A 27,205-nucleotide genomic window follows, 5' to 3' on the forward strand; every position below is an offset into this window, starting at 1 on the left:
CCATCCGCTTCCCCGTTTGCGGTCTCGAGCCTCTCACGTTGGGCCGCAACATGGTCGACGAGGACTTGGCTGCGGGATGTCCGACGGTCGCTTCATGGTTCCTCTCCTCAGGCAGGCATCTGATCGCCACTGGGAATTAACCCATGTAATCACAAAAGTCCCACAATGCGCCTTTGATGGATCCGTTTCTCCGCCTGGAGGAAAAGGTTTTGCGCCCACAGGTGGAAATCCCTTGACCGCTCCCGTCCTCATTGACATCACGTTTAGGGTCGCCGATGGTTCCTATTGTAAGACTGCAAAGATCTGGACCTGGTTCAAACACTTTCCGTCTCCAGAGCTCTTCCTAGCAAAACTTGAATCCACGTGCGGTTCCAAGATTCAGCACAAACCGTCGTTTAAAACACTTCGTTCGTATGTGAGGGATTGGAGACAAGCAGCCAACGCAGTGTGCCGAAACACATGAAAAATGTAACTCGCGACGGATGCAGGCAGCTAGTTTGGGTCTTAATTGAGATGCCCTGTTGATAATGGCTTCTTCCACTTCCGCGTCTCCGGCTCCCACGCAAAAGCCATACAGAGAATCAGACTCTGAATCACAAAGTGATTTAGTACTACCAGCTATGCCCGGATCGCAAAATGCATTTCCCACACATCTCCTGACCAGCGGGAATCGCGGGCGTTGGCAGGCGATGAGGTCATTTTGCGACAGCCTGGCTGCTTACCACAACTGGCGACCCATGCTCCAAGATCCCGGAACCTCCGTTTGTGGCATTTCCTCCTTGTTCGGCTGCAGTGGGGACGCTGGGCCGGCGCCGAGGCAAAGTGTGGGGGACGTGGGTGGACTCCGGTCCGCGGGACCGGATCCGCACGCCAAAATCCAGTTCGACGCTGTGACTTGATGGATCATGACCCTGGCTGTTGTTTTTCACTGAATCCAAACCCGGTTGCCCGTTGGCGACCTGTGATATCAAGAGTTCAACATGGATGGGATCCAGGGGGCCAACCCCCTGAACAGAGCAAGCGATGTCGAGCATGTGAGCGAATCTCCTTGTTCCCCCCCCCCCCCTCTCACTCGAGCACGTAGCTGATTACATGGCAGCTTATTGACGCTGTAAAATCCTTGATTATCCCCTTCATTCGGGAGGCCGACGAAGCGGTGCCGTCCAGGGCCGCTGGGGAGCTGTTCGCTGACAAGCAGGGCATTGCTCGAAATGCCCTCGTCAACCCCAGGAGGCCCGAGGAGCTGGTTCGAGAGCTGTCCCTAATTCTGCCCGAGGCAGAGGGGCGTGGCGAAGAGGGGCTGCTTGAAACCATCAAAGACGTCCTCAAGTTTAGCGTCAACACCTGGGATCAAGGCTTTATGGACAAGCTGTATGCCAGTACCAATCCGGTATGCTCTTGTAACCAATGCGGCATTTTGTGATCGTCCCTGACCTCAGCTACACTAGGTCGGCGTTGTCTCTGAGCTTCTTCTCTCAGTCTTGAACACAAATGTGAGCCGTGAGCCGTCTTTCTCGGCGTTGGGTTGCCCCTGAGCTCGTGGCTGATGTGCTCGAACACAGGTTCATGTCTACCAAGTCTCGCCGGCCTTGACAGTGATAGAAAAACACACTGCCAAAACACTAGCCGGAGTTTTCGGCTTCACCGGCCCACGCGCAGGAGGCGTCACTTGTCAAGGGGGTAGCTCATCAAATCTGTCATCGATTGTCATCGCCCGCAACACGCTCTACCCCGAGTCCAAGATCCAAGGCAACAACTGCGCTTCGGGCTCCTTCGTTCTCTTCACCAGCGAGCACGGGCACTACTCGGTAGAGAAGGCCGCCATCACCTGCGGTCTCGGTTCGGCTGCCGTGTGGACCGTCCCAGTTGACGATGCGGGCCGCATGAAGCCGTCGGTGCTGCGGGACCTCGTCGTGCGTGCCAAGTCGGAGGGTAGGACACCGCTATACGTCAACGCCACGGCGGGCACGACCGTTCTGGGTTCGTACGACCCGTTCGAGGAGATCGCCGCCGTCTGCAACGAGTTCCGTCTCTGGATGCACATCGACGCCAGCTGGGGCGGCCCAGCCATTTTCTCGGCCAAGGAGCGCGGCAAGCTGGCCGGCTCACACCTCGCCAACTCGCTGACGGTCAACCCGCACAAGATGCTCAACGTGCCCGTGACGTGCTCCTTCCTCCTCGGCCCGGACACGGCCGTCTTCCACAAGGCGAACACCCTCCCTGCCGGCTATCTGTTCCACGCGCCGGGCGAGCCCGAGACGAACGGCACAGGTGTGTCGAAGAACGGAAACGCCCCTCCCCCTCACGTCCCCGAGACCTGGGACCTGGCGGACCTGACGCTGCAGTGCGGCCGCCGCGCCGACAGCCTCAAGCTGGCGCTGAGCTGGATCTACTACGGCGCCGCCGGGTTCGAGCGCCAGGTCGATGGCGCGTTCGAGATGGCGGGATACCTGGCGGGTTTGCTGGCACAGAGGGACGACTTTATGCTGGTCTCGGAGAGCCCCCCGCCGTGTCTGCAGGTGTGCTTCTACTACGCCCCCGGCGGGCGGCTGCCTGATGATCCCGAGGAGAATACGAGGCGTACGAGGAGCATGGTGGGAAGGCTTGTTGGGAGAGGGTTCATGGTGGACTACGCGCCCGGGGAGAGGGGGAGTTTCTTTAGGGTCGTGGTGAATTGCCAGACCTTGAAGGGAACAGTGGAGGGGCTGGTGAAAGCGCTTGTGGCTGTAGGTAGAGATGTTGTTGTTTGAGGGCGGGCATTTGTGAAGAATGCAACATTGGAGGTATTGTGCAGCATGGAGGAGGTCGCATTGGCTGTGTTCCTGCGTAGTGGCGTGGGTGGGAACAATGGACTTGGTGAGTCTGAAGGCTACCCCAGTTTTACACGAATCCTTGTTAACTCGGACAGTTACGGTTTGGAACCGGACCACGGCCATAGAATTGTTGGCTTTGTCATTTGAGAAATACCTTACGGATTCGAGTCAATCTCAACAAGTACGAGTATCCAAGAGCAGAGCATCCCTGATTGTGTAGCAGAGTTTGAACGCAAACAGAACCTTATTGCTGTTGCCGAAGGTCCGCCCATGAACTTGACAGTTCACAGCTGCCATGAAATTTTAGAGCTCGTTCTGCTTCTTCCGAAGGTCAAACACCCGGAGCACTTCCTCGGCCGCCTTAACGCCACTCAGGGCCATGGCACCAAAGGTAGGACCTGCGGGAACCCAAGTCAGCCACACAGACCGTGACACGGATCACACCGAGTGTGCTTACCCATGCGATTGGCTCCGTCAATCTCGGACAGCTCCATGCCGCCAACGATCAGTCCGGGCACGATCTCACGCGTGTTCTTGACAATGGCGTCCTCGGCGCGCTGCATGTCCAGCCCACGCATGCCTTCCAGCTGCTGAAGCTGCTTCATGCTGACAAGACGCTTGACCGAGAAGGCGCCGAAGGGACCTTTTCCCCCGCAAACCGTCAGTCAATGGAAAACTTTTCTTTTCCCCGTGTGAGAGAGAAAAAAGCACAGTAAAAACTCACCATCATGCCCCGTAGTCGACACCACAACCGGCGCGTTGATGGTGTTGGGGTCCATGCAGCTCTGATCGTCATGGTGCATCGACACTAGCGTCCAGTTGGTCACCACGCCGGCGATCCTCACGCCCTCGCCATCCTCGTCGGGCCGCGTAATCAGGTCCTCGACGGCCGTCGCGTTGAACAGCTTGACGTTGGGCATGGCCAGCACGCGCGAGAGCACGGTGCTGGTGAAGAGCGCGGCGTGCTTGACCACGACGTAGTCACCTTCGTCCTCGAAGGGCACGCCGACCTCGGAGAGGAACACGTCGGCCGGCTTGCGCAGCACCATGGCCGAGAAGAGCTGCCCGCCCAGCCAGGCGCCGCCGCCGGGACTGACGCCCGCCTCGACTAGGCTGATGCGCAGGGCCGGACGCAGCTTGGCCAGCGTGTACGCGCAGCTGAGGCCGCACGAGCCGGCGCCAATGATGACAACGTCGGACTCGGCGTGGGTGTCGAGGTCGGCAAAGTCTGTTTGGGACGTTGGTCGGTTAGTGGCAAAGGGTACTTAGGTAAGGGGGTTGAGTGTATCTGTATGTGTGTTACATACAGCGGCGCGTCATAGCGCGCGAGACAGTGCTTTCTCGGATAGGGGCAAACGAAAAGTTGTCCCAGTTGCCCATGAGGTCTTCCAGGGGCTTGCTCAGCTTTGCTGCGCCTTCATCGACGGTTGTGTCCTCGGCCTTCTTGGGATGAACGGCGAGCTGGGCGTGCTTCTGAGCGGGAGAGACTGCTGCGGGGGCCATTTTTTTTTTTTTTTTATTTGTCTGGGTATGTATTGTTTCAAGTATCTGTGAGGGTTAGATGTTGCCCTGGCAAGAGGAAGAGTTTGGGAAGAAGCATGATCCTTTCGCTGGTATTATCCAGATCAAGTTCACAGCCGTATGATCTCAGCCGCTCCAGTGCTGTCTTGCACCATCTTTCTATAGATAGGTGGCGCTAGACAGAAGCTGGATTGGCACCGGCTCATGCATTCAGATAATTACCTGAAGATGACGATTGATCATTGTGGGATATGACACCAAGCAAAGGCTTTCATGGCTTCCCGAGTTCGGAAAAGGGGTGGCATGATGTACCGGATGGTTTGGTGGTCTGGTTCAGCGTTAGCGTAGTTCACGGGGAAAGGAGAGGGAGAGGGTGCAATGCGCACGACAGTTGTGAAGCTGTTCCGTGGTGGCACTTGGGCGAGGTTTCCAATTCTGTCAGGACGAGCAGAATATCGGTTACGGGAGAAGAAAAAGGAGAGGAGGACCAGCACAAGACACAACGGACATGGGCGCTTTATAAAAGACTCACATCACCACGGACTAGCGCGGCTCCTCACGGCTCAGCAAGCTCGATAACCCCCACGAACCCCTCTTTCAAAACTGCTTCTTCGGCATCTGCCCCTCATCAAGAAACGTGGAGATCTACACAAACGGGCAGAGGTTAATGAGTGGAGGAGGCGTTGGTGACAGTCCAATGACGATATCAAATGGACCTGGGCCGCTTGGCTCGTGTTGCACACAGGTGCCTACCCCCTCTTCGGGGCATGGAGCCAGGTTACATCCTAGTTCACTGCCCAGTGTCCGTGATCCGGTTAATTACGGGCCTGCGTTCGAGAAGGAATTGGTGAATCTCAGTGGCCGACTTCGTGATGGAGACAAGGCCAAGAAAACCGCTCAGTCTTCTCGGAGTTGCTTAGGGGAGCCGGTCTCCCGCACCAACCCCACATGTCCGATGTTACTCCCGGGATCGGAGCGAGGAATATTAGGTAACTGAAGAGAAAGCGCAAGACAGAGAAAACCAACTGAGTATAGAATGGCTCTATCACGTTGACGGGCTAACAAGTGTATAGCGGGTAGATGCTGGCAAATGCCATCAAGACGGAGTCAGATACGCATGGAATTCAGGGGTAAACGAGCCGCAGACACACAAAAGCATGAGACGCTGTCATCTTGCTGGCGTTTCGAATAGAATACCCATCTCAATAACCAGGCCAACGACTGGGAAGTGGCAGTGGTGAACTTGGAGACTTGCCTCAACCTGTCCGGCGCATGTACACTAACAATGTCCCGAGAGAGATAGAGAAAGAGAGAGAGAGAAACCAGGGCGGCTGTTGAAGCGGGCGGCTGGGAATCCAAATTTTTTGTACCAAGAACTTGGCGCTCGCTAACTCTTGTGAGGGGTTGGCTTGAAATAGCTGTTAGGCTTAGCGTAGTTGCTCGTGGTATCCTACATCTGAACCAAGAGCTTTCGTTCGCTGTCCAACAACAGGAAGACTGGACAGGGATACGGCGCTTCTCACAAACACGGCAAGCAGGAGCTGAACGTTGGCGGCCCCGAGGCAAATCAACTGCGGCCCCGAAGCGACACAGGAAACATTTGGGTGCGCAGAGGTTCGCGGGAATTTAGGCTGGGCGGCGATCCCCTTCAAGAGTCTAAAGGGTTGAGGGAAAGCCGCTCTGTTGTGCCACGTCGGCCGGGGCACCAGGCGAACGACAAACGACACCCCCCCTTACCGAGCACCGATTGCTTACTTAAGCCGGAATGCATTCAATCAAACCGGCGAGTGGCGATATCAAGTGCTCGTGTAAGCTAGCAACAGCCACCTCGGGTCTGTCGGAGACGGTGCAACTAATAAGCGTTGGAAATCGGAATACTCCCCTTTGGCATTCTTTCCCATCCTGCTGCGCGGCCGTTGAGTCATCCACAGGGACCACGGCGATTCTGATTGGGAAGACGCTCGTAATCAGGACCAGCCGGCTGATTACAAGAGGACGGGCCCGATCGAAGAGGACGGAAACCGTTCGGGGGGTCCGGGGATGCAGAGTGTCTGGCGCCAAGTGTGCCCTTTCAGTCGTAATGCACTGCAGATGCGGGTATGCAGCCATACAGCAACGCTGCAGCCCGCGCCGGCAGGTTCCTGCTTCCGACGTATCCCAAGGGAACGGCCAATGCCTGCCTGGTTGACCTCGAGAATTCGCAGTACCCAAGCCAAGGTGGTACCTTGGGCCCCGAAGACGTGACGCAAGCATGGCAACGTCTCACCGACTCGGCCAGTGTCACCTACCGCCTCCAACCAGCTCCGGGATCAGCCGTCGTCGACCTCCCGCGTCGGGTAGCAGACGCCGAAGCGATATCCGTCCCAGCAGCTCGCGAGGATTCTTTTGCCCCCCAATATATCTCTTCTCCCTTCCTGTTGGTCTCGGTGGCATCTCCCGGATATCCTCCGTCTTCCAACGTCCCGAAAGCTAGGACACGTGCTGCCTAACGTTCAGCTCGAGTCTCCTCTGATTCACCTGGTTAGGCCCCGAATCGTAGTGCCACCTGCTCAGCCTCGGCGAATAGCTGCAAACTCCAAAGAGGTCAATATTGGCCGTAACCGGTATATGCGGTCATCCCAAGCGAAAGAGGAACCGGGTCCTCGGACGCGGGAATGGCCCCATGCGGCTCATGCTCCTCTCACCACAGCCACACCTCCTCTCCGTCAGCTATATTGCGCCGGGCCCCGCGGCCTGTCTAGGGGTGGCGATCCATCAACTTTGTCGTGTCGTCCCACCCTCGACGAGGTTAAGGTGATGTCACAGCCCGCCCAGCCCAGGGGACTAATAGGCAGCTGATGTGACCCAATCGAAAAGTATCTGACCATACCCTGACCGGAGTGCCGGGGTCCCAAGTAGCGCAGCATATAGGGGCTCCCCCAGACCGCCACCGCCCAAGGATCCGGTGGCCATAGGACAGGACGGCGCGGTGCTGCAGCCTTTCCCACCCAGTCATGAAGGCAAGCAGGGAGATATGCAACATCCAGGAGCCACAGGAGCCATTGGACACGCACGGTGGGCCTGGGAGATGGGGCCCAGTCAGAAGGCGACGTGAACTCGCAGCCCTTAGCCGTGATATAAAGCAGGACTTGGAGGGGTGGGTTCGCACGAGCCACCATTCCACAGAGAAATACTTTTGCTGGCTCTTGCTCCATGCTCCTCGTTCGCCCGTTACCAAGAAGGAATCCGTTTGAGGATGGGCCAGCAAGGATCACGAGCTGCTTTTGACAGTCTCCTAGCCAAGACCCATGTTCAGCACGCCCTGGTTCAGCCGGGTGGTCAGCATAACGACATCCCCGCAGTACGCGTAACCCGCCCAGAACCAGCACCTGTCTTACGGCTGACACCAGCAGGCCATAGCCACGCTTCTCCTACTTGATGGAACTCCGAGCCACCTGCAAACAGTCTACGAGTCTGAGGAGGGCCATCTCACGCCATGGACGCCTTCGCCCAGGTGCATTACGGATCAAGAGGACAGCTCACAATATCTGGGGGACGTTAGGTACAAAACTATCTGCTCTGCATCCTCCGGAGCTTGGACTGATAGGGCTAGCAGGTTTCAACGTGCCTTCATGACCTACTTTAGCATGGAGAACGGCAGATTCGCCGGAGATTCCAAAGCACTCGCCGTGTCCCATCTCTTTCTGAGTACCAAGCCCCTGGTATATGGCTTGTTCTCTGGGGTCGGTCGGCCGCTTGCTCTCTTAAGTGACGGCATTGAGTTGCGGGCAGCCGTTTTGGTGGTAGAGTCTCTGACCCTCTCCGCTGTCGACTGGATGGAGCCCATGCGCGATCTGCTGACGCACTCGCAGCTCGAGAGTCCAGCAAGCGAGCTTCTGTCGCCCGACGAGGTCCTGGGCCGAGTCGCGTACGACGGACGCTTCAGTGGAGTCATGAAGGCCGGCCCGGGCTTTCACGGCGTAACACGCATCTTCTCGAACCCGGCCGCCAGAGCAGCTATAGTAGAGTACATGCAACTCCTTGATTGCCGAGACTTGACGCTCCTCCTGCAGCAGCTTTCGGCCCTTTCGGCTACCCTGCTCTGCGCAACGCACAAGCCGGGCCGGCCGGCCTTCGACTTCTATCTCGGGCGCCTACCCACCTGCGTCAATAGCACCCGGCTTCTTCTCGAGACCTTGTTAGAAGAGAGCAGTCATAGAACCCTACTGGTCAGAGGAGTTTGGCTTCTTGTGATGCTCACATACATCACTCAGCTGAGGCCTGTAATTGACCCGAGCCTGATGGCCACGACAGGGGCTTCCAACGAGGGTAGGGGCTGGTCTACGATCTATCAGGAATTCAGCGGGCAAAACACCCTAGAGGGTAAATACAGCGACGTTGCGTTCCTGAGGACGATGAGGAGCCTGTGGGAACTAGAGAAGGCGTACGGAGGGGTACATGGGATGCTCTACCTTCAAGCTGCCCTGAAGATGGCGTCCCAGTGGCAAGAGTGGACGGGTCTGGGAGCTGACCGGGAGCCTGTACTGAACATTAGGCTCTGAGGGGATCTGGGCACCGCTTGTTACCGTCAGCGGGGCAGATGCGCCTGGAACATATGAGGCGCCCCTGAATCAGGAGTCATATTGTTGATCAACAGCAGCCCGCAGATACCTTACTAAGGCCATTGCAGGCATCAGTGATTCATTCCCTACAAGTAAACCTGTTTTCCTTTTAGTGGCAAAGTTTTGGGGTGTGGGGGGATTAATTGGTAGTCCTTGTCCGTTGTGTCTTCTCCATTGTAGTATCGGAGAAGTCATATATATGCCTTTGCGTCCGTAATAGTTATAGGCTAGAACCTTCGGTGTGTCTCCGATTGTGAGGCGAGGAGGTGCCGAGATTAGATTGCAAAAAAGAAAGACTGGAGCACGCAAGCATTTTGATTGTCAGACGACCCACGGCCAGTGACGGGCGCAAAACGTTGGTGTCCAGAGATGAGTCGCTGGCTTGGGTCTACGACCACTACGCTTAAGACAAAATAGATGTACCCCAGGCTTCTGATACAACCAACCGAGCAGGGGAAATCCAAAACAAACCAGTCAAAACCCACCTGCCCCCTGACTCCAGCTCCCATTCGCAAACCACGTCTCGGCCTCGGTATAATCCAACGCCCTCCCGCCGCCTGCCAAGAACGCAAACCGGAAGTACTCATCCGCCACAATGCCCCCTTCCCTCCGTGTCCACGCGAAAACCTGCTCCTCCAACGGCCGCTCCGAGAACCAGCCCCTGAACCTCTCGACGTCATTGACGAGCACACTAATCCCCTGGATCGTCTCGTCCGCCGGCGGCACCAGCACCAGCTCCTTCCACCGAAACCAAATCCTGCTCCCCGGCCGCTCCAGCCCGCCGGTCCCGCCCAGCGTCTGCACCCACGCGCCGGCCAGCGCGGGCAGCAGCGACCCCAGCGCGGCGTCCCCGCGCAGCTCGTCGGCGGTCTGCACGACGCCGGCGAACCCCCAGCGCGCGACGCCGTTGACGAACAGGCCCAGGAGCAGGCCCTGGCTGGCCAGCGACAGGCGCGTCCGCATCGCCGTGCCCGGGAGGAGCAGCAGCGCGAGGAGGTAGTGGTGCAGCCGGAGCTGCAGGCCCGGGAGCGCGGCGAGGACCGCCAGCCCGCCGCCGGCCCCCGCGTACAGCGCGAGGTAGCCCGGCAGGCGCGCCTCGAGGTACAGGTCCCTCGCCTGGACGGCCGCGATGGCGAGGATGAGGGCGACGATGACGGCCAGCGCGGCGGCGGCGCCGGGCTGCGCGGAGATGTCCTGCGGCGTGAGGCGGACGATGGGGATCAGGGGCTCGATGGTGCGGTTGGAGAGCGCGCCGAGCCAGAAGGGGAGCGTCCAGAGGAGCGTCTTTTCCAGGTTGGCGGCCGGGGTCAGGTCGGCGAGGGAGCGGCGCGCGCAAGTGCGGTAGATGATGACGGCGCAGAAGAGGGCCGGGAGCAGGCGGGCGGCGTAGTGGGACACGAGCGACGGGAGGAGGGTGGAGGACGACGAGGAGAGGTTGGGCGGGTCGGACACGAGCGCGACGTGCGTGAAGATGCCGAGGAAGGTGGGGAAGTAGAGGAGGGAGGGGGAAGTGGTCAGGAGGGAGAGGAGGAGGGTGAAGAGGAGGGAGAGCGGGAGGGAGACGGTCCAGCGCGGGTCCGGCGCGGTGCACTGAATTGCTGGGTCGGCGGAGACGGTGAAGGAGAGGGGGAAGTGCGAGTCGAACGGGATCGAGTCTATGCCGTGCTGTGACGACGCGAAGTAGTGGTAGTATTCGCCCACGAGAGTCACGACGCCGCAGCCGCCGGTGGCGTCGTCGACCACGCCGGCGTGGATGGCCGCACCGCAGAGGAACGAGTCGCCGCGGTAGATGCCTTGGCTCCCGCCACCAATGACCAGGGGGCGGAAGTTGACGTCCTGCGGGCCGACGTGGTGCGGGTTGAGTACCCGGACGCTAGCACAGTCGGCTGGACATCGGAAGGCGAATGAGGAATTGGAAAAGGGGCGGCAGTCGATGCCGTCGACACCGCACTCGTTGTTGCGCCGCCAGAGCGTATCGACACAGTCAATGTGGCGGATTATAGTCCCTGATGCGTCGGTTGCTTTCCCTTTGCTCAAGACCAAGGGGACGGCGAGAGAAACAGCCCAGGAGACGAGGAACAGGACTAGCAAGACAACGCGTTGCCATGGACGTGGGAATGCCTTTTCGAACCACCTGACAGGCACCTCCTGCACCGACGGCAAAATGGGTTTTATGGTGTGAATTTTGGGCGGGTCTGGCCCATAGAGGAACGAGAGACATCGGGGTGTGTGCTGCCGTCCCCAGCTTTCTTTTGGCTTTGGATCGGGTGAGTCCCGCAGCCTGTGGATGGGAGGGGAGACGTCGTCCAGCTCGTACTGCTCAGTGACGTCCCCATGCAGGAGCTGAGCCTCTTCGTCGTCCCGTATCTCGGACGTGTGGACTTCGACGTGGTCCTCGCGGTCGCCATATTTGGCGAGCATATCACTCCCCATGGTCTGGTCCCTTGCCAGTAGTAGGCTGGTAGTTGCGGGTCGGACACGGTAGGAGTTAAAAAATGTCCATTCACGCGTTAATCATGAAGTACTATCACGGTGATCTGGGGAATGTCGGCTCTCGACGACAACCAAGGCAGGGATCAAGGGATGAGGGTGTGTTCATAGATGATGTCAGACTATACAGCGCAAAGGCCCTGGAGAAAGAAAAAATGAATGAATGAAATGGCTTCCTGTAACAGTGCCGTAAAGGTAAACGCAAAACGAGGGAATGAGGACCAGAAGAAAAAAGGATCTTGCAACCAGACAAGTGAAAGTCGCGAATCCCTGGGCAGCATCAGAGCGCAAAGCTGACCTGAAATCAGGCCATACGGGTCTGGCTAGCCAATGACTAAGCAGAATGCGCTGCGAGGCGTCTTGGCCATGTGGAATTATGATTCAACCATCTGCTTTGGGAAAAACAAACTGGTGGAAAAAAGCCACGTCCCTGATGTGCTGACCATTGATTCCCGCAGAGAAAGGTATCCAAATAAGATCAGCTCTGTCTATCGTACAGCTTCGTTAACGTCCAGTAGAGTGGCAAATAAATTACAATCGTTGTATCACAGGCAGGCGCTGATCAAGCCCTCGTCCATCCATCTTCTTCCTCCCTCCATTTACGCATCGACAAAGGCCTTGACGTTGTTGAGCCAAGACATGTACTCCCGCTGCTCCTTAATGTCCATATAATCAGGAACAAACATGGCCAGCGCCTGCGAGATGCCGCGCTCCTCGAGGTACCGCTCCATCAGGATCTGGAGATCCTCGTCGAGGTTGCCGAACGGCGGGCCGGGGTAGGTGTCCTGTGCAGCGTGCACGGCATCAGGGCTGGAGCTGTGCGCCAGCTTGGCATCCTTGTAGTAGAAGAGGTTCTCCACCACGATGGAGCCGTCCTGGGCAAGCGCCTCGACGTTGAGTGCGCCGTGGCCGGGTTTCTCAATGACGATGTTCAGCCGGCAGGGGACGGCCGCCTCATCGGCGCCGGCATCCATGTCCTCAGCCCCCTCGTCGGCGAGCTCAGCAGCGCTGCCCCGCCCCTGCTCTCCCTGAGAGCTGCGGCCGCTCTCCAATGCATCCAGCTCGTCCTCCATGGCCGTGTCCTCTTCCATCATGTCCGGCTCGAACGAGTGCAGATCGGCAATGGAAAAGGAAACAGTAATCCTGTTAGATAGTTAGCAAGAGGCAACCTAGGCATCCCTTGTAAGGCCGAAAAGAGCTTACTTCTCATCACCAAACGTGCGCGTCAGAGTGACGTCCTCCTTGCCGGGTATGTCCTCAATTTTGAACGGGCCATTCTCGAGAAAATCTTTGATGCTCGCGGGAAGTGGCTCGTTCTCCTTGACCTCGTTCTCGAATTCGATCTCGCTGGCTAACTTGGCCGACAGCTCCTCGTCCACCTCGCCGGCCGCTTTTCTCCGGAAGAGTGACGTCGAGAAGGCAGAGGCTTGTTGGGGACGAAGGAAGGCAGTAGGGCGAGCTGTGAGGATGCTGGTGCTTGTCCGCTGGCAGCGGGAGATGGAGGATGTGGCAGAAGCGCGGGCCAGGGTCCGGGGCGCGGCGCGCGCGATGGCTCGGAGGGACATCATCTTGTGCGAATTCCTTTTCTGCTGGTTTTCCTGTAGGAATGGTTCTAAAACGAAAGGAAGGGTTCGTTGTCAGGAGGATAAGAAGATGGTGAAAATTTCAACAGGTATCAGAAGATGGGAGATGGGAAGGTTCCCAATGGCAAGTGGGAGATCAGTGGGAGAACCAAAGCTGGAGAAAAAATCAAGTGCACGAGCCATGGGACCCACACAGGCAAGGGTCATGGAGCCCACTGATAACGATAAGAAAGCTACGGGAGGGCCGAGAACTTTCGAATGCGCAGCCCGAGAACCAAAGACACTCTGAGCTATCGCCGTGGGCGCAGGGCCTGCGAGAAACGATCTCATTCATATTGTTTGGCCCGTCACATCGAGAACGAGAAACACAGCAGCTTGCTATACCCACCAACGCCGAGAAGGGTAAATTCCTAACACGGAGACAACAAGCTGCCGCACCTTCAAGTTGAAGATGCCAACGATTCCAAGGAGAGGTGGGTCTATGCTGAGATCAACTCCACCCTTTAACGCTAGCCTTCCTCATCGTCCTTGCGCGTGAAACGCCCGCCCCTCCTAGGCCAACCGGAACTCGGACCCTCTCCTTACATTGCCAACACTGGTACTCCGTAGTGTCTTGCTGGCTCAGTATTCCTTCTAGACAGCTGCCGAAGATGCCGCTCGCCTTGGCTACGAGGCAGAGCTGCTCCGAGATCAACACCGTGTCTTCGCAGCGGCAGATCCCGCAAACGCGGACGTGAGTCGTGTAGGTGCACATCTGATCCCTCTGGCGGTGTCAGCATGTGCTGTACAGTTAGGCTAGTTTTAAAAAAATACGTGTACCTTACTCTTTTATAACAGGCTACTGTGTGAGTGTCTTTACTCGCTCTAAGGTTTAGTATCGTGAGTTTTGTCACGGAGTAATGAGTATTTCCTCGGGATAGCGGACTTGAAAAGAAGAAAGAAGTGAAATGAGCTAGAGAATGGACGCCATGTGCCGGAAGGTTTCCAAACCTTTGACTCGGAGACTGGAACAAATACTTGACTAGGCCCTGCATGCCGCCACACCCTTCTAGATCCAAGGGTAAGCCCCTAGCCGAGCCCTTGCGCAGAAATACGGCCCATCGTCCCGACCGCACGGATATGCTGCGTCGTCGGCCAGAGCTGCCGCAGAGGTTGTACTGCGGCTGGTTCAAGAACCGGTGTATAACACCGTATAGTCGAGTATTGTAGTCAAAATGGTGCCATCTTAAGGAGCACAAGGTCCTGCGCACGTATCCGCGACAGAGAAAGCGGGAGCGATAGAGACGACAATCGCAGGTACGGCGTGTATGTTCTATGTCATCCACGGGGATACAGAAGGTACTGTTCTTGTGCGCATTCCCCTATGAGACAACAGCATCGGATAACGGGAGGCAGACCCAACACTTCGACTCAGACCTGCCAAGACCGGCACGGGGATCCAAAGATGCGGCCTCAGAGAGATAAAGCGGGTTCGGGCCGTGGCCAGCACTCGGATACCTGCGGCTGCCTCGTGCGTGGAATGGGCCCCACGCCCAATTGCCGTGCCGGAGTGCACGGTTCTGTCTTGCAGCAAGACTTTGGCGGCATGAGAGTTGCGTAGTACAAGAGGGGTCGGCAGCAATCGGGGGCCGGGCAAGGCCAAGCGCAGGTTGACTTGGGATGGCGCTTTTCGGAGAGTTGCAGTTTTGCGCAGAGCTTGCGTTTCGAAGATGCATGGCGTATTTGGAAATGTTCTTCGACTCTCGAAGACGCAGCCGGAGACGGGTAGATGCATGTCGGGGGGGGGGGGGGCCTTGGCCAAAGAGATGCCGGAAGTGCAGTGAGGGAGGCAAGACACCGGGGATACTGCATGCGACTGCATACCCGCGGCCGCCTCGGAGTGTCTTGGAAGTCTGCTGGGAGCCTCCCATCCGACGCGTAAGGCGCAGAAAACCCAATCGGCCACGACAACTGGGCTGGTCTCATTGGCTTGGCTGGCGCGCGAGGGTGTCCGCTGCTCTCTGGCTATGGCTGTATTAGAGACCCTGAGGAGGGAAGTTTGAGGGCTTGACGGTCCCCGTCGCCGAGACCTTCACCCAGGCAAGATTGGCCAGGTACGACCAGGACCCTTCCCATCGACTCAGCAGCTGGACGTTCTGCTCCGTGGTGAGATCCGGCATGTCTGAGAGATAGTCAGCTGGTATGCACTAGCGCTGAAAGATGTTCCCGCGTACAGAAACCATCCCGGTGCTCCTTCTCCAGCGCAAATATCTTCATTCTCAGAAGATCTTCTTTAGTGCTTGGCGGGCGTCCTGGACGGCGGGCTCTTTTGACCTCCTCATATTCCTCATCATGTTGATGTACGAATCTGAAGCCTCGGTTAGCCACTGGGTACAGATCTTGGGTCTCAAGTTGCGCACGACTTACTCGCTGATCTTGGATTGAATGGCGCCCAGTTCAAGAGGCTTGTTCTCATGCTCGCGGACGAATTCTTGGAAAAACGACGCACGATTTACTTTGCCATACTCAGTTAAATTATGCACGGAGCTTGGAAAACGAGCCTAGGATACGAACGGAGAGGTTGGTCTTTTTTCCGCCTGGCTTCAGCAATCTTCTCCAGGCGGTCATCCCGCACTTGGGCTCGGTGAAGCCGTTTAGAATCCCGACTTTTCTGGTGGAGGGCTTCGACCGTCCCATTCCGCTTTTTGGCAATCTGCTTCCGCGTCTTCTCCAATGTCTTCGCCATGGTCGGTTGCTTACGAGCTGTGCTGTCGATATGAGGAGCTTAAGGGAGGCACCGCCTTGGGATTTTTTTTTTTTTTTTTTTGTTGCCTTTTCGGCGGTGCACCAAAGATAATGGTGGGGTTATCTCTTGATAAGGTAAGGCTTAAAGTGCCTGCAGGGTCTGGTCGAATCGTAGGGCAGGGATAGCGGGAGGGTCGAATGGGGTCGCATGGAACATAAGTCTTTGAAAATCCCGGAGTCCTCGCCATAAACAAAGGAGTTTTCGGCATCTCTTGAGAGGGATGTTCTGTATAACACCTGGAAGAGCCTGCCTATGTACATATGTAGAACTACAAATATGACGCAATTGGTCCGTTTTGCAGTTCGGCGGCTTCCAGAACCCTGGAGACCCCGCACCACGCTCATTTAAACAAAGCGTGCCGGCTCTGGCGGTGGAGCCGTCGCGGGGGTAACGGGCCTAACGACGCGGTCGCGGTTGCTTGCCTGTTCAATTTAGCGATGGCAGGAGGCTCTCCATCCAAGCAACGGCAGCATCCACATCGACGACTCTTCCATTCGCTTTCCTGGCCTCGTCCCACTCGGTCCAATTTTTTCCTGCTACGCGGCATTGCTGTTTCGTACTTCTTCGGCCATTATAATCGAGCTGACACGCGTCTCAGCCCGGAGAAACCACGGTCCCTGCAACACAACGCGTCTAAGAATATCCGCGATTGCCCCCATCCCAGTATACAACAAGCATAGAGACTCTATGGCCTCGCTCGCTGTCTAAGAGCTGATACACTTTGGCATCGGAGGCCACCGCGTCGGGCGTATTGTAACGTGCATCACTCTTGCTCTCGTGGGCCTCAAGGATGGGCATCTCAGGTACACTTGCGCCTTTTCCTTGGCTGACGTGCAGGATTCTGACCCGTTGGGCATAACAGGCCTTCTTCCGTTACTTAAGTCCATCCATCGGCCCTCCGAACTCAAGAAGTATGCTGGGGACACGTTGGGCGTGGACGGTTATGGCTGGCTCCACAGAGGCGCCGTTGCCTGCGCCATCGAGTTAGCCCAGGGTAAACCGACCCGCAAGTAAGTACGCACATTGGCTTCAGTCATGACACCCGAGTTCTGACGGCGCGCAAGATACGTCGACTTCGCTATGCACCGTGTTAGGATGTTCAAGCACTTTGGGGTAACCCCATACCTCGTTTTCGACGGGGATTTCCTTCCCAGTAAGGCCAAGACAGAGGCTTCGCGGGAGAAGCGCCGCGAGGAGAGCAGGAAGATTGGGCTCGAACTTCTGAGAGCTGGTAAGCCAGCACAGGCTCATTCTGAACTCCAAAAGGCCATCGATGTCACGCCCGACATGGCGCGCCACCTGATCGAGGAGCTCAAGAAGGCCCAGGTCCCGTACGTCGTTGCACCCTACGAAGCAGACGCTCAACTGGTGTATCTCGAACGCCAGGGTTTGATTAGCGGCATCGTGTCCGAAGATTCGGACCTGTTGGTGTTTGGCGCAAAGCGTCTTCTGACCAAGATGGACAAGTATGGTCAGTGTATCGAGATCAACCGGAGAGACTTCTGCGCCGTGCGCGAGATCTCGCTTACCGACTTTACCGACAACGAGTTTCGATATATGGCCATATTCAGCGGCTGCGACTACCTAGACGGCATTAATAATGTCGGTCTGAAAAAGGCGTATCGGCTAATCCGAATGCATAAGACGCCGGAGCGAATCATCAAGATGCTCCGTTTTGGCGGGAAACACCAGGTCCCAAACAGCTATCTCGAAGACTTCAAGCAAGCCGAGCTTACCTTTCTGCACCAGCGTGTATTTTGTCCCATAAAACAGGATATTGTTTTGTTAACGGAGCCGGATCCCTCGGTCAATGTCAACGACATGCCGTTTATTGGAGCCCCCGTAGAGACGGAACTGGCCCGGTCTATTGCCGTTGGCGATATCAATCCTATCACCAAGCAACGCATCTTGGTTCCCCTTTCGCCGGGGAAAAGGACCATCAGCCAGGCGCTCGCGGCGCCAAGTGTGCCGACAAAGAGTCTCGGTAAACCGATCAATCAGTACTTTGCAGCCCGTCGGGTCCCTCTCGGGGAGATGGATCCAAACTGTTTCGCAGTGGAGCCCAACACGGACACCGACCGGTCGGAAAACGCACCTCGCCCGGTTGTGTTCCCGCTCCCAAGGCCTTATTTGGACGATGCGGGACCATCGTCAACCCCAACGCGGCCGTACACAAGCAGTGCTCGCGGACTCCGCCGGCAGAGCGAGCCTATTTCAAATATTCTTCTTGGCCTAAACCAGACCGAGTCCTCCCAACATCGCCGCCGGACAACGGGACCGATAGTCCAGGTGTATCATGATCCGAGTCCTTCCACGAGACCGCCAAAGAAAGCGCGTCTCTGCGAAGACTCGGTGATTGAGGATGCTGTCAGCAAAACGCCGGAGAGGAGCAGATTCTTTTCCTCGAGCAAGCGGCCAAAGCCTGCCAGGGAGAGGGTAGACCAGATTCTGATGTCTGATGATTCGGTTGAAGAGGCATTCCGGAGTCTCCCAGATTTCGGCTCCTGGTGCTCTGAGAAGCCCGCTCGGCCGGCTGAGGAGATTACAATATTCGAGGAAGCTTCTCCGAGGAGGCAGAAAGAGGATGCAGCGTCGGCCGAGGCAGCCACCGAGAGCCATGACAACTCTGTCGATGAGGTGGTAGAGGTGCCAAGATCATCTCCTGTGCAACAGCAGAAAGCTGGAGGAGCGATGAATCGAGAACCCACTTCGATGACACCTCTCGGGCGGCTCCTGAAAGATTTTTCTTATGAGACGGCACAGCCCCGTACCCGAGTCGCCCGCGGCCTTTATACGCCAGCTTCGAGCACGCAGCAAACAGCAACACCCACGAGCACTACCCGGCAAGACTCGCGGGTCCCGTTGTCGACACCGCTGCAGCGTATTAGAGCGCAGGCAATGCAACGGGGTAAGACTGGCTCAACGTCGTCAACCCCGCGGACACCAATATCGAGGATCATTTCTAGGAAGTCGGACTCCTTTTCTGACAACCCAGCTTTCGTCCCGTTGCCGAAAGTAAATGTTGCGGAAGTCGAGGCACTAGGCAAGCCGTTGGGAAGCGAAGATCAGATTGTGCCTGATAGCGACGCGGAGGAGGAGGAGGATGGCGAGAATGAAGGTTCCAGGGCGCCACCATCGGCCCGACGGCTGAATCTGTCGAAGTTCCTGTACTCATGATCTCTCTGTTGCTTCACCAGCGGACCGATGTGCAGAGCGCCGCTGATGTAGCCAATCTCGGATGGGTTCAGGCTGGCGTTTGAGTGGTTAAGAAAGAGATATGATGCTTGGGCTGGGCTCTTAATTATGTTATAGGCGTCGTGTCTGGAGGAGCAAACCGAGGGTTCCGAGCAGCTATATGGTAGAATAAAGGGTGTTTGAGAAGATGTTTTCTGCTGGCGGGTGTACTCCAAGGTGCAGGGGTTCTTATGTCATGAATATGCACCTCAAGGGCAGGCTGTGAACACCCAGAGTATTAGACGAATAGAAGTTGTAGACTATTGTCAAATTCCGTTTCATCATTTCTTTCTTTTCGTGGAGTATTGTTGTTTCGGGCTCTCTCGCCATTGTCTGGTCCCCCTCAATAGCTGTCGCAACTCACCGCCCGGCAGAATTATGGTGGGCGCATGGGTGTGGGGCGGCTGGGTTCCCCACACTCCAGGTCGGCCAAAATTTCAACGGCGATAAAATTCATCCGCTTCCAGCCCGCCGCATTATTTTTCTTCGCCGGACTGCCAGCGCCTAAGCACCGGCCAGAAAACCTATGATTGGGAGTCCATCCCCGTCGAACCCCCGAGACAATCCTTAATTCTGCGTGTGCCCTTCCCTCGAGAGCAGAATTTCCACAAGGGGCGCAAAAATGGGCGAGACGTCACTCAAGGTAAGCGCCTGACGGACCAATATCCGACCAAGTTCATCCTCTGATCCTTGACCGCGCTAGGACCGCCTCCGCGATCACGCAAAGGCCTTTGATGGCCTACTCTCTCTAATTCCGGCAAAGATGTACTACGGGGAGGACACCAGTGTACGCACTCCCCCACTGCACTTCGTCGCTTGCGCCCTCGACGGCCAGGCGCCTGTTGCAGACCCGGCACTAAAGCCCGTTGCTGATGCGCCCATTTCCTACAACAGGATCAATGGAAGAAGAAGAAGCAGACTAAAGACGAGGCTAGAGCTGCAAAGAGAGGAAAGCTGGATCCCGACAGCGAGTTGAACCGCAATGCGAAGGAGGTGCTGGATGAACGGGCGCGGAACAAGCGCAAGTTGCAGGAACTAGAGGCCGACGAGGAGAGCGATGACTCCGAGGGCGATGACGAAAGCGACATTGTTGGGATAGAGAAGGAGAAGCCCGGAGAGGGACTGAAGAAGAAGCAGAAGACAGATGCCGACGAGGAATCTGCACCAAAAAAGCAAAAGGTTTCTGAAGAGCCACTCAAGAGCGAAACGTCGCTGAGCAAGAAAGAACAGACAAGGGAGGAGAAGAAGTTGGCCAAGAAGCTACGAAAGGAGGAGGCAAAGAAGCAGAAGGAGAAAGAGAAGCCGAAACCTAAGGCGGCCCCTGAAGAAAGTTCCGAGAACGAAGCCGAGGAGTCCGCGTCGAATGCAGCACCCGTCCAGCCCTCAACTGAGACCGGTAGCGATGACGGGGACGGCCTGGCGCCCATCGATGTATCTGGACTCGCCACCAAGGAAGACGAGGGCACGTCAGCAGAGTCCAATTCGGATTCAGTACCAAACTCGCCTGTCTTTGACACTCAGCCGGTTGAACCCGCCAGTACCACGACATCGATTTCATCTGCCGTCCCGCCGTCAGAAAAGCCCAAATACCTCAAAATCCCCACCGATACCACCGCCCTACGCGCTCGTCTAGAAGCCAAGCTTGCGGCCATGCGTGCGGCTCGGAAAGCTGAGGATGCGGACGGAACGCCGATCCGCACAAGGCAAGACCTGATCGAAGCGCGGCGCGAGAAGCAGGCTCAACGAAGGGCGCACAAGAAGGAAATGCGCCGACTACAGAAAGAGGAAGAGGATAGGAAACGGGAAGAAGCATTGGCAAGCGCGCGTAACTCTCCCGGCCTCAGCCCCCTCCTCGACGACCGCACCGCAAACAACTTTGCCTTTGGCCGTCTGGCCTTCACTGATGGGACTCAGTTGTCGCACGACCTTAGCTATGAAAAGACGCCCGGCAGCGCCAAGAAGAAGGGACCCTCGGACCCCAAGACAGCACTTCTCAAGCTAGAATCGCAAAAGAAGCGCATCGCGGGCATGGACGAGAACAAACGCAAAGAGATACTCGAAAAGGAGACGTGGCTCGCCGCGCGGCGGCGCGCTGAGGGCGAGAAGGTGCATGACGACGAGTCGCTGCTCAAGAAGGCGCTCAAACGCAAGGAAAAGGCAAAGAAGAAGTCGGAGCGCGAGTGGAAGGAGCGCACAAAGGGCGTAGAGACGGCCATCCAGGAACGCCAGCGCAAGCGTGAGGAGAATATCCGCAAGCGCAGGGAGGAGAAGCTTGCCGGCAAGGGCAAGAAGAAGAATAAGGGGGTTGCCACCAAAAAGAAGAACCGACCTGGGTTTGAAGGCGGTTTTGGCAGCGGGAGGAAATAGAACGCAGCAAGACGCTACACTACCCTGCTGTCCGCCGCCGCCGCCGCCGTTGTCGTCCTCTTGGTCATTACCATCTCCTGTTTTCCAACCGGCGTCCGGCGTAATTATATACCGAACGCATTGCGGCACCTAGGGATTTGTACTCCTCTATTTCGGCGACATTTGGCGTGAATGCTTACCGAGATTCAAAACGAGGAGAGAGTTCATGGCTTGAGGTTCACTTGAACAATCTAACATTCCCATGTAAATACATTATTGAGCATAAGAAAGCTGCCCATATATCGAGCTACTTCAACCCAAGTTATGCCTCTGATGGGACCGTGGATCATGACACCGTTTCAATTATCTGCGCTGAATAAAAAAAAGTTAAAACTGGACAAGAAAACGAGAAAAGAACACCCTTTTGCTCCGTTTCCCAAACAAGAGCGCCCTCGGATAACAAAATGGAACGACACCTGAGGTAGTATAACCCATCGCCCGCCTGACAGAAAAAGCCAAATCAGGGGTGTCAAGGAGAAAAAAAAAAGCAAAGCCCCGTGACCCCCCTTGTCATTCATACCATACCACCTGCCCTAGCGATCCAACCTGTCCCTCCCTCCGTACCCTTCCCTTCCCTGTCCCTTGCGATGGATAAGGATAGGAGCGAGCAACCCGCTGCACGCAGACATATACCGCCCCTCCCCAATTCCCGACCAATCCACTCGGCCGACAAGAAAAGAAAAAAGCGCCTCATGTAAACCGTCCTGTTCCAGTTTTTTTTTTGGGCCTTCCCTTCTAAGAGGCTAACAGGGCGAGACCGCTAGTCCAAAGTCTCGACCCGAGCCTGGCACTGAGATTCCATTACCAACCAACCCCCTAAATCTAGTCCCGATCCGATGGCAAAACCGTTTGCATGGTACAGTTCATCCCCCTGTTTGAACCCCCCGGAATCAGTGACGGCGCCCTGTGCTGTATAGAAGATGTGTCTCGCGGCCGATTCATTCCCCCCATTTCCATGGGAATCACCTCGTCTCTTCTCTCCAAAAAAAAAAAAAAACAAAAAAAAAAAAAAAAAAAAAAAAACAAAAAGAGAGGGAGAAATAAGACAATACTTGTTGACTGGCTTTTGGGGAGTTTCCCCTGGTGTTCTCGGCAGAAAAGGGGACGGGGTTGGGGAGTTAAGCCACGAATAGAGGTAGAGAAGACGGAAGCCCGCAAGGCCGCAAGGGGGGTTTCGATAGCCTTGGTGGGGGAGATAAGGGGGGGAGAGTAGCGAACACCTCGACGCACTAGAGGAGCGAGTCGAGGCGGGTAAATACGCAGAGGCAGGCGGCTATCACTTCAAGCTGGAGCTCCTTATCCGGGTGCTTGTTGACTTCCTGCGCGGAACGAGTCAGTATTTTAAATTGGAGGGGGTTTTTGGTTTCTAAGAAGTTGACGGAGCGGACGCACCTCGGCAATCACCTGCGGTAAGTTCTCGCCGATATCGTTGCTTGTCGCCTTCCTTCCAAACGGCCACTGGCTGTAGTCGGCCAGCAGCTCGTCCGTCTGGTTGAATGCCTTCTCGCGGGCCTCGTGGCCGAGCGTCGACAGCGCGTTTTCGAGCACGTTGGCAGCGTACGCGGCGCACACCATTGCCACGGTCCGGAGGTAGCGGAACTCGAGGTTCTCGGGGAGGTACTGGGAGCTGTTGAGTACGACGGTGCGCTGCGTCAGCACGTTGCGCACGCGGCGGCGGATCTCCTCCTTTGCGCCGCCGTCCACCACGGGGTGCGTTGCCATGTCGAAGAGGAGGAAGTTGCGCTTCTCGGTCCGCAGGATGCCCTTGTCTACGAGGCCCTTGGCGAGTCGCTCGCGGACTTGCTTGAGCTGGTAGCCGATCTTCATGAGGTTCCATGTCTCGCCTGGTTTTGCCCCCCCAAACAGGTGTTAGTCAAACATTGCGATGTCGGAGTAGTCGGGGCAGTGAGGGCGCTGCATACCGCTCATCAAGTCGATCCAGCTGCTCACGCTCATCTTCTCGCTCGACTTCATCATCTTGAGCGCCTCGTCGAGCAGCACCTCGCCCGTCAGGGTGTCATCGATAACCTCAATGGTCCGGTCGGGCAGCGGGAAGTTCCGTCTCGCAGGGGTCTTTTGCATGCTGATGCGGCCGCGGAAGGCGAGTTCTAGTACGATGCACCCACGTAAGGCGTACGAGATGTTGTCGTTCCAAAATGACAGGTAGCCCTATTCCACCCCGCCCGAGCAGAGGAGCCTTCGTCAGCCGTCTGGTCGTCTCATCAGAAGCGAAACGCGCGTCGCAAAGCGGAAAAACTAGAGCAAGAGAAGGGCTTGGCACACCTGTTTGTCCTTGAGCCCCAGCAGCAAGACCTCCTCCATGAGCGTCAGCTTCGGCTGCTTACTGCGCTCGGCGCTCTCGCTAATGTCGCGCGGGTCGAAGGCGATCCTGTGGCCGTTCTCGCCGCTCTCGTAGCTCGTCTCGGGCGCGCTGTCCCTGACATTGCTGGAGGAATTGGACCGCGGGCCAAGGCCATTGCTGCCGTCGCCGTCGCCGATGCCTCCCGCGCCGCCACCTCCGGCCCCTCTACGCCGTGTCAGGCCCGATGTGGTGGTCGCCATGGTTTGCAGACGCGCTGGTACCCGTTGGCGGCAGTCCCTCTTTTGGATATTGGCGGACTGTCGTGGTGGGAGGATTCTCTCGCTTGGCTCACGCTCGGCTGTGGTCGGTCGGTCGGGAGATTCTAGGGGTTCACTGAGCACGGGCGGTTGCTCGGCGGTCGGTGGATCATTCCAGAGCCAAATAAATTCCGGGACCCTCAGCCACGATGCAACCCTGGGAGGGGAAGAAAAGAAAAAGAAGAAACTTGCGAAGGAAAATTATTCACCAGTGCAGCACTAGTTCCTGATTATGATATTCGAGCCAGATAGGGTAGGGTTGGGGAAGAACGTCCTTTGTCTAGTGAATGTGCCTCGCCGGGATATCGAAAGTCGTCGCGGCCTCGTCCCTTTTTTACCTCCTTTTTTTTTTTTTTTTTGGTTCACGGCAGCGAGAAGCTGCCGGAAAAGCAGTGGAATTTTGTGGGGCCCCCAACGATAACGATAGCACCGCCCCTTGCAAACAAGACTCCAAACATGGAACGTTGGACGGTTGGACGATTGGGGCCGTTGGGCTGCCTAACGGGGTACTGTATGTAGTAATTATGCCAAGGACGAAGAACCGTGCGCCAGGCACACACTGGGGTCGTCTCAGAGCTCAGCCATCAGCTCGCTGGTTGGAGGGCGCTGAGCTTGAAATTCCCAGGCTGCTGTGGAAGATAACAACCCCCCGATCTCAACCCCTGTCTTTGTAATTTTGGCAATAGTTCCAATGCTTCGTAAAAATAGAGCTTTGCAAGAGAAGCGCTCTATTCCCCAGTCCACTCGGCCTCGATAAATGACATCACGCTCTTCTCTGGTTTCCACACGCGCTTGAGCCGGTACCGCGGATCCGCCCTCGCAAACAAGGTCACCCAGTCATCCGCCTCTCGCTCGCGCGCATTCACCGTTACCTGCATGAACAAGTCTAGCGTCCGCATCGCCCGCTCTTCGAGGTAGCCCGCCGTCCCTGGCTCCGGTAAGGCGCCGTCATTGATGACCACTAGACTTCCCCTGCGGAGCGCTGGCGCCAGCGCTTGCAAGACGCGGACGCTGTACGTGTCGGAGAAGCCGTGGAAGATCATGCGCAGAAAGTAGCACCCGGCCACCTCAGTTTGCGGCGTAAAGAAGTCGTGCGTCGTCAACCGGACACGTCCCGCCAGGTGATCAGGGACCTTGCCTATCGTCTCGGGGGTGCGCATCCCGGCTTGGTCCTGCACGATGAACCGGAGTTTCGGGAAGGCTTCGGCAATGGCAAAGGAGATATACCCTTGGTTGCCGCCCATCTGGCGAGGGAAAAGGGGAACGAGTCAGCGGAATTCACTCAAAGTACCCTGGTGCAAGAGAAACTCACGTCCACGACAGTCGCGTCTCCCAGATCCCCCCACGGATAGCCGTTTACTACATGTTCGACGCTGTACCCCTCAGCGCCGCCATGGGCCTGCATGGCGAGGTTATACCGGTTGGCAAGCGCTGTATCCTGCTGAAGAAAGTCAAACCACGGCAGACTCTGGTCGTAGGCGAGGTTAACGCTCGTCTCTGTCGGCTCGCCACTCGCCGGCCACTTCTTCATGGCGCGGACGACATTGGCCATGGGCAGCCACAGATCGTTGCATATGAAGCCCACCCAGTTCCTCAGGGGCTCGTCCTCCAGCAACAGCCGGCTGGCGCGCGTGTGCGCAACCTGGTTCTTGGAAGGCTCGCAGAAGACGCGGTTCGTCGCCGCGTGTCGTAGCAGCCGGCGCAGGTTGGGCACTCCGATGGGCAGCCCGTCGTTCAGCGCCTCTACCCGGGCCGTCAAGTCCACGTACGAGATAGTGCCCTGCAGCGGAACCGCCTGCGCGACTTTGAACTCCCATATCGCATGCAGAGAAAGGCTGTTTGCGGACTGTGCATGCCGTGTCAGTCTTGATACGTGTCGGACACCGGCATCGACTTACATCCCAGGCTAAGTTTCGCAATCCTTCTTTTGGCCCCACCGAGATGTCATACAGCTCCTTGGTAGCCGCCGCGAGTGCGAGTCGCGCCTTGAAGGGCACCTCGTCTTCCGGAGGGATGGGGAATCGGTCAAGCCCATTGACATCAAACGACGGTGCTTCGAGGCCTTTACTCTTGAGGTAGTTGGTGACGATGGCTGTCATTTCGGAAATTTCCTTGGCTAGCGCCGTCATCCGCTCGACTGAAGCCATTGTCGTGATCGATAGGCGGTGCGACCTTGTGTTACGGGGATGTGTAGTTCATCGCCTGCGTAAGGTACAGTGCCTAGTATAGAGAATGCAAGGCCATCATCCCCCAATCGCGGCGTTCACAGGCTTCCACCTGAGCAGCATGAGGCGTTCACCCAGGTTGCTGCGGCCCCTCTTTGGATGCTGCCCACCAATTGCTAGGAAGCTGAGACGGGATCGAACCCCTCTTTATGACCCCGGACACTCAACGCTTACCAGAAGCGATGTTGGTCACCGAGACGGCTGCGGTTCCTGTCACCAGATCCTGCATGTTTAACACGCTCCCCGCCGATAGCGCGATGCAAGTAAGACGCCACTTGGCGTATGGGTATTCTTGTTCAGGATAGGGGACGACTGCCGGGTTCGCCTTGGAGGCGTTGGGGTCGGTTAGTGACATAAGAGAGCGTTGAGATATACTTATAGTAAGAATCAAATGGGTTTAAAAAGTAGCATTTCCTTTAGGAAGGAATCATGATAATCAACATCACTATTCAGAAGTCGTATCAATAAAGTGCACTTTGTGGCAGCCAATAGGTCCAATTGGTAACCAACTTCAGTTTAGAACCCTGGGTAGATCATGATCGCTCAAACGGAACGATATTATGCCGGCAAGAATGTGGCTGGAATGAGCTCACCTGTTAGAGGAGTGCTTACGCAGCGTACAAAGCGTTCCAATCTTGTGGTTCCAACGCGCCGCCGTCCTTCCCGTTATAGTCAGACAACCTGGAGGCTAACGGTGTACCTAGGGCTTTGCTTACACTACAGATCCAATTCGTGGTGGTCATAAAACGGACATGGGTCAAACCGCATCGGAGTCACTGTCTTTTAATCGATCTGGATGTTTCGACCGCCCGTCTAGAGCCGCCGGAGCAGCCTGCCCTTGTCGATGAATTCCACGGCGATATTCGTCAGCTCACAGTCCTGGCCGCCCGTGTCTAGAATGCCTCCCGGTTGTCGGTCCGATCCGCGG

At 56.7% G+C, this 27,205-nt stretch overlaps 10 protein-coding genes across 10 annotated transcripts; 4 read left to right on the forward strand and 6 right to left on the reverse strand.

Moving 5' to 3' along the window:
• Window positions 1-980: 980 nt before the first annotated feature.
• Window positions 981-2,750, forward strand: GAD2 (Glutamate decarboxylase 2; the record flags this gene model as incomplete). Its single annotated transcript, XM_071063232.1, has 4 exons — window positions 981-1,034; window positions 1,100-1,390; window positions 1,449-1,493; window positions 1,563-2,750. The coding sequence occupies 4 exons, from the start codon at window positions 981-983 to the stop codon at window positions 2,748-2,750; spliced, it is 1,578 nt and encodes a 525-aa protein (XP_070919333.1).
• Window positions 2,751-3,116: 366 nt separating this feature from the next.
• On the reverse strand, window positions 3,117-4,316 carry THI4 (thiamine metabolism-related protein; the record flags this gene model as incomplete). The annotated part of the gene is made up of 4 exons (XM_071063233.1): window positions 3,117-3,211; window positions 3,271-3,456; window positions 3,538-4,041; window positions 4,121-4,316. The coding sequence occupies 4 exons, from the start codon at window positions 4,314-4,316 to the stop codon at window positions 3,117-3,119; spliced, it is 981 nt and encodes a 326-aa protein (XP_070919334.1).
• Window positions 4,317-7,569: 3,253 nt separating this feature from the next.
• Window positions 7,570-8,875, forward strand: MFIFM68171_07814 (Oxidoreductase AflY; the record flags this gene model as incomplete). Its single annotated transcript, XM_071063234.1, has 3 exons — window positions 7,570-7,674; window positions 7,727-7,875; window positions 7,921-8,875. 3 exons carry the CDS (start codon window positions 7,570-7,572, stop codon window positions 8,873-8,875), a joined length of 1,209 nt encoding a protein of 402 aa, XP_070919335.1.
• Window positions 8,876-9,409: 534 nt separating this feature from the next.
• On the reverse strand, window positions 9,410-11,368 carry MFIFM68171_07815 (LCCL domain-containing protein; the record flags this gene model as incomplete). Its single annotated transcript, XM_071063235.1, has 1 exon — window positions 9,410-11,368. The coding sequence occupies one exon, from the start codon at window positions 11,366-11,368 to the stop codon at window positions 9,410-9,412; it is 1,959 nt and encodes a 652-aa protein (XP_070919336.1).
• A 656-nt stretch (window positions 11,369-12,024) lies between these two features.
• On the reverse strand, window positions 12,025-12,993 carry MAM33 (Mitochondrial acidic protein mam33; the record flags this gene model as incomplete). The annotated part of the gene is made up of 2 exons (XM_071063236.1): window positions 12,025-12,568; window positions 12,629-12,993. The coding sequence occupies 2 exons, from the start codon at window positions 12,991-12,993 to the stop codon at window positions 12,025-12,027; spliced, it is 909 nt and encodes a 302-aa protein (XP_070919337.1).
• Window positions 12,994-15,023: 2,030 nt separating this feature from the next.
• On the reverse strand, window positions 15,024-15,733 carry TMA16 (translation machinery-associated protein 16; the record flags this gene model as incomplete). The annotated part of the gene is made up of 4 exons (XM_071063237.1): window positions 15,024-15,169; window positions 15,222-15,355; window positions 15,415-15,502; window positions 15,562-15,733. 4 exons carry the CDS (start codon window positions 15,731-15,733, stop codon window positions 15,024-15,026), a joined length of 540 nt encoding a protein of 179 aa, XP_070919338.1.
• An 850-nt stretch (window positions 15,734-16,583) lies between these two features.
• EXO1 (Rad2 nuclease) lies at window positions 16,584-18,970 on the forward strand (the record flags this gene model as incomplete). Its single annotated transcript, XM_071063238.1, has 3 exons — window positions 16,584-16,596; window positions 16,656-16,803; window positions 16,858-18,970. 3 exons carry the CDS (start codon window positions 16,584-16,586, stop codon window positions 18,968-18,970), a joined length of 2,274 nt encoding a protein of 757 aa, XP_070919339.1.
• Window positions 18,971-19,649: 679 nt separating this feature from the next.
• Window positions 19,650-21,394, forward strand: MFIFM68171_07819 (Ribosome biogenesis protein Rrp14-C; the record flags this gene model as incomplete). Its single annotated transcript, XM_071063239.1, has 3 exons — window positions 19,650-19,670; window positions 19,731-19,814; window positions 19,922-21,394. The coding sequence occupies 3 exons, from the start codon at window positions 19,650-19,652 to the stop codon at window positions 21,392-21,394; spliced, it is 1,578 nt and encodes a 525-aa protein (XP_070919340.1).
• Window positions 21,395-22,662: 1,268 nt separating this feature from the next.
• VPS74 (Vacuolar protein sorting-associated protein 74) lies at window positions 22,663-23,995 on the reverse strand (the record flags this gene model as incomplete). The annotated part of the gene is made up of 4 exons (XM_071063240.1): window positions 22,663-22,752; window positions 22,826-23,277; window positions 23,356-23,602; window positions 23,717-23,995. 4 exons carry the CDS (start codon window positions 23,993-23,995, stop codon window positions 22,663-22,665), a joined length of 1,068 nt encoding a protein of 355 aa, XP_070919341.1.
• Window positions 23,996-24,780: 785 nt separating this feature from the next.
• Window positions 24,781-26,199, reverse strand: MFIFM68171_07821 (uncharacterized protein; the record flags this gene model as incomplete). The annotated part of the gene is made up of 3 exons (XM_071063241.1): window positions 24,781-25,296; window positions 25,365-25,898; window positions 25,951-26,199. 3 exons carry the CDS (start codon window positions 26,197-26,199, stop codon window positions 24,781-24,783), a joined length of 1,299 nt encoding a protein of 432 aa, XP_070919342.1.
• Window positions 26,200-27,205: the final 1,006 nt, after the last annotated feature.

Source organism: Madurella fahalii (genome assembly GCF_045866475.1).
Source record: "Madurella fahalii IFM 68171 DNA, scaffold_4, whole genome shotgun sequence".
NCBI lineage: Eukaryota > Fungi > Ascomycota > Sordariomycetes > Sordariales > Madurella > Madurella fahalii.